The 8,822-nt window shown below is 37.1% G+C and overlaps 1 protein-coding gene and 1 long non-coding RNA gene across 2 annotated transcripts in view; one reads left to right on the top strand and one right to left on the bottom strand.

The window, feature by feature from the left end:
• Positions 1–8,822, bottom strand: part of LOC105838422 (unconventional myosin-Ie) — a 30,948-nt gene that overhangs the window by 21,181 nt on the left and 945 nt on the right. Inside the window, exons 2-10 of the mRNA XM_012683969.3 lie at positions 2,677–2,802; positions 2,428–2,517; positions 2,269–2,363; positions 1,955–2,132; positions 1,680–1,842; positions 1,464–1,571; positions 1,171–1,299; positions 736–932; positions 32–199 (exon numbers count right to left, since the gene is read on the bottom strand). Coding sequence (XP_012539423.1) covers positions 32–199; positions 736–932; positions 1,171–1,299; positions 1,464–1,571; positions 1,680–1,842; positions 1,955–2,132; positions 2,269–2,363; positions 2,428–2,517; positions 2,677–2,802 — 1,254 coding nt within the window. The remainder of the gene's footprint in view (positions 1–31; positions 200–735; positions 933–1,170; positions 1,300–1,463; positions 1,572–1,679; positions 1,843–1,954; positions 2,133–2,268; positions 2,364–2,427; positions 2,518–2,676; positions 2,803–8,822) is intronic.
• Positions 2,809–7,607, top strand: LOC118645033. Its single transcript, XR_004962803.1, has 2 exons — positions 2,809–6,673; positions 6,751–7,607. It is a non-coding gene; the product is annotated as an uncharacterized LOC118645033 (long non-coding RNA).

Below are 8,822 nucleotides of genomic sequence, written 5' to 3'. Positions count from 1 at the left end.
CAAAGAGAATGATATTAACGAAAGGACTTACCTGCTCCGCCTTCAATGTGAGCTCAATAAAAATCTGTTGTAATTTCTCGTTCACGAAATTTATGCAGAATTGCTCGAAGCCGTTCTTCTCAAAGATCTCGAAGCCATATATGTCTAAAATTCCAATCTCGTATCCGTCTGTGTTTGTCTCCATAGCTGAATTGACTCTCTAAAAAAATCATTAATCATCAATTACACAATAGTGAAAGAAAAGATCGCCTTTTAATTTTAATTTTCATTATATAATAATTTTGTGTTAAAAGATTATTTTGATCTAATTAAAATAGATATCTTTTAAATGTATTTCTTATACCAAATAAAGGCAATGTGTTCCCTTGTTTGAGAAAAGATTAAATAAATTAAATTTATAATTATTTTCTGTGGAAACTGATAATACTCATTTTACAATCAACTTTTAGTACGATATGAAATTGTCACGTAACAAGAAAAATTACATAATTATATAATTAGCGCAAGATACGCGATTTTTACGTAGTGTATCTGTATAATTTAAAAAATTATTAGTTTTGGATGAACTTTTCAGACAGCATATAATGTCAAAATAATATCAAAAATATATTTGACTTTGAAGACGTTTTTAGATCAAAAGACATGTTCAAAAGACATTTTTAAGATTTCTTGTTAACATCTTTTAGACATGAGTGTTGTCTGGATTTAAAACTTGGGATAAGTGCTCTGCCACACCTTAACCAAGTAGTCAAAAAGCCTAGCGTAGATGTCCTTTGCCAAAGCGTCTCTCGCATAAAGCGCTTGCTCCACATTCAGCGTCACGTCCACGCTTTCAGATTGACTTCCCCATTTCGACTCGAATTCTCGAGAAATCAATTTGTGTGACAGCTGTTCTGTCGAGATCCCAAAGAGATAGGCTGGAAACTCGAGAACTAAAAATGTAATTCACACAATTAGGAAGAAGAATTGTTTAGACAATAATGTAAATAATAGTGAAGATACGTGTAGAAATTATATTAAAAATTATTTTATTATCGATCGATTAGTAATAGTTATATGCGATAAGATAAATACGTTTTTGCGATTTACACCTAGATAAATTTGTATCGATAAGTGATATAACTAATCTTTATTATATCATATTTTTATTTAAGTATTAATGTAGCTTACATTGTTTATTGGCTATCTGCGAATAATTGCCGTTCTCAGCGAACTGTATATTTCCCAAATGGAGAATTCCAGCTACCAATCTGAATATATCCATCATTTCTACGTCTTTTATTCCCATGACACTCAACGCTGTAGACATAAAACAATACCTAATTATTAAATTAGTGAGATCTATTAGTAATTAAGAGACAAGATGTGAGAATATACTACAATAATTATGGAGCATTATACTATTAGTTACAATTGTACAAGAATTGCTTAACACACAGTGAGATAGCAATTTAATTGCGTACCTTTAAAGGTTTCCTGAAAATCTCGCGCATCATTTGTACCGTCCACTCTATAATTACCACCGTAACTCAAATATTGATAATAATCGAGGTCCGTCAATCCAAATTCCGCTGTAAAATTTATATTCTCTTTTATCATTCTGCATTTTTTTCTAGCTATATCTTCTAATCGCTTTTTCATTTGCCAATGATACCCTTATCTCTCGATCGTTCACTCACTTTTCATTTCCTCATTGGTGCCCGTTGCCAGCTGATAAAATATGTGAAAGTTTCGTTCGCCGGGATTATGACAAGTTACTCTTGATTTTTCCAAAAGGAAATTCGAAATTTTGCCACCATTGGGCTGACCGCCCGATCCAAATTGCATCTCAACATATTTTCCCTAAAAATTTAAAAAGATTTCCTTTATTTCTGTTCAAATAATTGAGTTGACTAATACAATGAACAGATTAATAAAAATTAATGTGTTAATTTGAGCACAACTTGAAACGTACAAATCTACTGCTGTTATTATTCCTCATTGTCTTCGCGTTGCCAAAAGCCTCCAAGAGCGGATTTGATTCCAAGATTACGTCCTTTACTTTTTGTACTTTCTTGCCTCCGCCGCTTATCCTTGCCACGTAGGACATTATGTATTTCGCTGCGACTGTTTTTCCAGCGCCCGACTCACCACTGCGAAATGAATATCGAAACGTGACAAGTTTTTCAATAGATGTATTAAAGAAAAAAATTCTAAATATATTAATATAATAAAACTGTAAAATCCTTTCTCATGCAAAATTAACTTAATACGAGAGAGATCGTTTACCTAATAATAACGCAATGACTTTCATTATCGATCATCATGTTTCTGTACATTTCATCCGCCAGTCCATAGATGTGCGGTGGATTCTCATACGGTGCCTAAAATACACGAGAAATTTTTTTATGCTTTTCAACAAGAGAAAAATACTATTATCATCCTTACCGCGCCTTGGTATATTTCGACTTCCTTCTCTCCGAAGTATGGCATCTGCTTGAAAGGGTTAACCGATACCAACACGGGTCCAATGCACGTCTGATAGCATTATAAGGAACATTTCACGACTTGTTTGTCATATCTAATTAACTTAATAGAATCTTACTCATATTTTCCTAATGTTATTATTTTAGATAAAAAATTGATTTACATAACTGAGAATTTTCAAAAATTTTAAATTAGACAAGAAAAGGATACAAATATGTAATCATCCATGTATCTCTTTTTGAGGTTCTCGATGATGGCATCCTCGTTGACCTTTGGCAGGAGGACCATATCGTCCACCCCGGAAATTTTGACATTTTGACTCTGCCAATGGTACACCTGAGGAGAAAAAATTAATTTTGATTAGCGAAAACATTCCTGCAGACTTCGTGTCGTCGACGTCGCGTCAAATTTATTAAAATCACAAACGCAGCGACACACGAGAAATCGGCGGACGTCGCGCATTGCGAATCCAATTACAATTTCTGTGTCGCGAATATCAGAAGTGCTTATTCGCTCCGACATTTCACGGATCGCCGATTCATCGATCAGTTTCCTCTCCTCTTTCAGCGGGGAATTCAGTTCAGCGCTCTTATCATGCCCTTTTAACGCAACGGCTTATTATTAAACGCGATACTTGGGCATTAATGCATTATTTATATATAACGATTTTTAAACAGACTTGACTTGTCAAAGTCCGACTTGGTCTATATCGCAAGGGACGCGTTCTAACATTTTATCCCGTAATACTCGTTCAAGTATCTAACATTTATTTCTTTTATTGGGTCACTGTAGCAGGAGAAAGAGCCAATAAAGACACATATTGACATAAATTTTTGTTCCTTGAATTTTTGTTTCTATATCTAACGAAAGATTTTATATCACAGTGTTCTTTTCTTTTTTCTCTGTTTCACATTTCTCTATATCTGTTTCATGGACTAAATAATTATATTTCTTTATCCAATAACGAATTACACAATTATGAAACCCAAGCGCATTGAGTAAGAATCAGTCGTAAAAATGTCTACCTAAAAAGGGTGTCGAGTGAAGGAGTTTGGCGTGTGAAACGTGTATTCTCGATTGCACGTGGCACAGCATTGAAAAACGCGAGAGAAATCGTAGTCAGCGCATTATGGATACTTCCGGTCGAGCGATTCTCTTTTAACGAATTCCACATACAAGTGAGTATCGAGTACAGAGCAAGGTGTCATAGAGACTCTCTTTCGCGATGTTTTAGCGGTGTACCACTTAATTGCATTTTAAACGATCGCTTGACATAATCCACCGTCAGCCGAAGCCAATTAACGGATTAATACAAAGGATTCTTTAGTAAAGTAAAAAAATACGATTACGTTTTGACGAAAGATTTTACTAAAGCGACTAAAAATTTTGCTACATGTAGATATAAAAATAGCTGTAAAGTTTTGAATTTTCTAACAAGTTCTTAAATAATTATTTTCAGAGCTACATTTAGTTCAATTTTTAAATACTTTAACTAAACCGTTCTCTTTTTCCATTTTGTCTTTCATATGTATCAGTACTGTTAACTATCATTTTTAAGAAACATACAAATAAATGTGTGTCTACAAGCAATTTGTGAAACAATTTTCTTCCCTTTCCCATTTCTCTCTCTCTCTCTCTCTCTTTCTCTAGGAGGCATGTCACTATTGATCGCACCATATGTCGCGTGGTTAACATCTTAATCCAATTAGTATATACTAGCGGAGCAACTCGCCCATATGCGACATGCGAATGATGGCCTCGCAATTGAACTACAATCGGGAAAGTTAGAAAAAGAGAAGAAGGGGGAGGGGAGAGAAAAGGACGCGATTTCGTCAGAGAGTCCGTAGAAAGCGGCGGGAATGGCTCAGCTGACAATGTCCAGCGAGACGAATGGTCACGCTTCCAGCTTCCGCTTCTCCGCGGTCGTAGTTTCGACGACAGACACGGATTTCGTTAACAATGGAAGCGAGTGGCGATCTCGCCATCAGGCTACTCAATCGGCGCGGCTGTTATAGGGTCAGCTAATTATGACTGATGGGGCTACTGACCGCGCGATCGATCGCATAACGTTCCCTCTTGTTATGCCGAGGCCCGCGCGCGTGCCGGACCAGGCCAGCCAGAGGCATGATTTCACGGCTTCCGCCGCAATGAAACTGTCTGTTCGTTCACCGCAGTTCCGCCGGCGCGGTGACGGTCAACGAGATATCGCGCTACTGCTGTCGCCGATCTTTCTGCCACATTTCGCTGGAAACTATACTGCTGAAACAATTTTCTCACGGCATATCGCCAAGTTTATCGTCCGAAGAAAACAGTCTTATTTTATACCGGTCTATTAAATAGAAATGTCAAATTGCAGTTTTATTTTCCACTAAAATTGCGCGGAATTCTTGCGGAAATAAACATGTATTGGATGTATCTATTATTTTACCTAAAATCTCAATAATCATCGCCGTTCTCCATCGATTCAACATTAAGCATATTTGCTCGTACCAAATCATTTATTATCAGCGAGACGATAACGCAATCTTCCATCATTGATAAGCAGTCAACAGTATATAGTCAAAAATTCATCCGGATGTATCATATAAGTCATTTTACAAAGATATATCATTGTTTAGGTATATTTATACTTATAATTGAGTTGGTCAATAATTCCGTTGTTTTTTGCCGATAGATTGCCTTTAGTTTTTCGCCGAGAAAAACAGAAAGTTCTTTGAATGTGAAATTGTGAAGTCCGAAAGATAATAAAAAATAGTGAAGCACAACGACTAATATATTCTTAAATCTTATATAATTATTATAAAAGTTATTGCTTTCTAATTAAAAAAAATGTTTTTAATTTATAGATAATAACACGGAATTGTTGGCCAATCTAATAATATACTTAGTTAAAATATAAACAATAATAGTACATGACAGTTTTAATGAAAACTTTCATGACAACACAATTGTAAAAACATAAAAGACGTCTCGAAGGTAGAAGCTTCATCCGATAAAAATCTCTGAATAGCTTATGCAAAAGCTCATGAACGCGCGCAGAGGAATGAAATGTCTTCCTCGAAGAATGATCCCGATATCAAGAGCTACCCTTTAAATCTGTTTTCGATCTGCCGTTTGAAATCTCAGAAGCAATCTTGTGACTCATGGCAGGTGGAGACATCCGCTGATAGAAAATGATATACTCACGAATGTTCTCAGAAGGATTATCTCACGGCGTTTTTAACGTACGGCAAATGTCTCGCGAACAGTTTTAACAGATTGCAGACTGGCAATTCTAAGACCGGCTCGGACAATAAGACGAACACGCGTCCCCCTGGCCTTGTTACCGCTTGCATCCTTCAGAACGATTAACAATGCCGCGATTATAAGCACGCGACGCAAGGACGTGTGCGTGACGTGCGTGCGTTATCATGCTGCTGAATTTATATTTGTACGTCTTTGATAACGTGTTGCCTAACCCGTCTTCGTGATAAGGATCTCTCTCTCTCTCTCTCTCTATCTATCTATCTATTAATCTATCTATTTATCTATTTATCTCTCTCTCTCTTCTTTGCGAGGAAGTCGTCCCCGCGATCCGAGCGATCGAGGATAGAGATTGAGCGCGGGCCGCATCTAATTGAATCAAGTTGAAAAGTAATAGATCCAATTATATCGGGCGACTACTTTGTGATGCGTATCGTTATAAAGGGGGGAAAAGAAATTGAGAGTCTCGTTTGCGCCACGTGTCAATAAAAAATAATTCTCTGATGGGATCGCGCTTTGATAAATCTTCTCCTCCCCTCATTGCGCTTCTTTAAATAAATATTTATCGATCCCTACGATATGGGGAACGCCGCAGAAGTCGTAACGTAAATGCAAATCCTAACAGGATATCGCCATTATATCGGCCGGTGTACGCAATGTGCACAACCGTAAAATTCCCAGGGCATAATAACAGTTGTAAAAGTGTTCTCAGAAGGTACGGAGGTTACCGATACGCGTACCTTATCGGGGAGAGCTTTAAAGACACGTCATTACACGCATCAATGACGATTCTTCTCTCTTTCTTTCTCTCTGCTCTACGCCGTTACCATTGCTCTAATTTCCACAATAGGAGATAGTGGCATTAGATTGCAATTGGAGAGAATTTTGCCTCGTGAATGGAATATATCGAATGATGTCGCAGTGAAAATCGCCATCCTAGTGAAAATTGCAGGAAGAGATTGCAGTTATAGTATTATACGAGCATATCCGGATTCTTAACTACGTAAATATCTGTTCCAATAAACATCGCTTCTTTTGCAGGGAAACAATTTTCGGTTTTCCAAAAGTATTTAAAACTTTAGCTGGACAACACAATTACTGAAAGTAATTTTTATCAGAGTATGCAGAACACTCGATCTAGTTGCTGGAATGTCGAAATTTTATGCCAACAAAATGATTTTTTAATCTGTGTTTATATGTAGTAAAATTTTTTAATATTTTATAAAATAAAAATGTTCTTTTCGTGGAAATTTTAGTCTGTCGAATTTATTGGAATATGCTGCGTATTAAAAATACAGATGTTTAAACGGTTTGAAAGTGTTTTATAAAAATGTAGATTCCACTTGCAATCAGTCCTCAGCAATTGTCAATGCAATTGTCGACGGCATTCAGTCCGAGAAGCACTTACACAGTTGACAACGTCCAATAAGCATAAGGCGGCCATGCGACGGCAATCGTTCCTTTAACCGTTCGAGCCAAATAGAGATCGCCTACGAAAACTTCTCGTCGAGATCTACCTCGGTCGCATGAAAGTGAGGGACGGCGCGAGGAAGAAGAGAAAAAGGCGCAAACTAGTTCAACGAACCTGTTAAAGTCCGTCGTGGAAAACGTGACTCACCGTGCGTGTAAGCGCGCGCGAGGTGCAATGCCGCATAATTCTGTTTTGTAAATTTATTAAGCAGCAGCGATCGGAACGCGTGTGTTGCATCGGGAATTCCAATCGTCGCCGGCATCAGACAATTTCATCATGTGACAGCGCGCGAAACCTACGCCTTCGAATCGCATTAGGACTGTTATACTTTCAACCATTTCGAATATTTAGAGTCTCGAAGAATTCTGAAACTTCAAGACTTTAAATTTTCGAACCTTCGAAATTAACTTTGAACTTCGAATACTCGAAGTTGTTAAAAGTGACAGCCCATTGTGTCGAAATTTCTGATGTCGAAAGTATTTAAATTTAATACGGGACGATTCGAATTTTCAACTTATCTTTCACGGAAGGTAAAATTGTTAAAATGTTATATTAAAATATTAAGATTATGAAAATAATCCGGCGATTAGGATGCGGCGCGAGGTTTTAAAAAAGGAGTTTCGATGATTAATGGTTTTCTTGGAAATGACGATCCAAGTGTATCACGTACGTCATCGACGTGACTATTTTCTCTCGAGGGCAATTTACGCGACAGTTCTTGTTCAAGGTGTAGCACGATGGTATTCAATGTAAAATGGGATAATTATCGGTTTCCAATTAATTTCAAAGTCGTCTGTAAACGTCTTTCTCGATTTTCCCGCGAGTGATGAAACGTAACGCCGCTGCGTTTCAGTAAAGAGATCGCGCTTCTATTAACGAGGATAATCAATCGTCTTTGCTTCAAGAAAGTGTTTCCTGCATCACGTTCGACATTAGAGCATTTCAATCTTGCCATTGAACCACGAGAAAATGAATCACTTCCCGTTCACGGATCGCGAGACAAAGAAAGGCGGGACGCAAGGAGACGCACTCGCGACGCAAAGATCACGCGAAGATCACGGAATCCAACGAATAATCCCACGATTGCTCACACATCTGGCTCTTCCTTCTTTACGACATCAGCCTTCACTCTTTATTCTATAATTCGGCATATTCTTCCTTGCTATTGTACGCCAGCTTTGTGTTATAAATACACAAAAACTTGTGCGCTCGAGTTAATCATTAAAAAAATTCTCCTCTTGTAAGAGATTTAATATTTGTGTCGAAGGTAAGAACTTTGATGGGGAAATATTTCTGACGTCATTCAACTACAAGACACTTCATTATTCACGATCCAAGAGTCAAAGCGACACGATACAATCTGGGCTGAATTTAAAGTTTACTGCGAGGTCAGACTGAGTACGACAGAAAGTATATTTATATTTGAGTCCCAAGGAAATCTTGCAATTTTACAGAGCGATATAAGACAACACGCGTTCCCTGAACATTCTTCATTATTTTTAAAATAAATTTTATTTCTACTCTTGTACTACAACAATTAGACGATTGTAAACATTTTTGACATCTATATTTATTTTATAGTATAGTCCCCCATACAGCAAAATATATCTCAGATATAATCAAACATCTTTGTACTTACAAT

The sequence above is a fragment of the Monomorium pharaonis genome, chromosome 4 (assembly GCF_013373865.1).
Source record: "Monomorium pharaonis isolate MP-MQ-018 chromosome 4, ASM1337386v2, whole genome shotgun sequence".
Classification (NCBI taxonomy): domain Eukaryota; kingdom Metazoa; phylum Arthropoda; class Insecta; order Hymenoptera; family Formicidae; genus Monomorium; species Monomorium pharaonis.
Note: the sequence above shows the minus strand (reverse complement) of the source record. Positions and strands in the feature narration are given on the sequence as shown.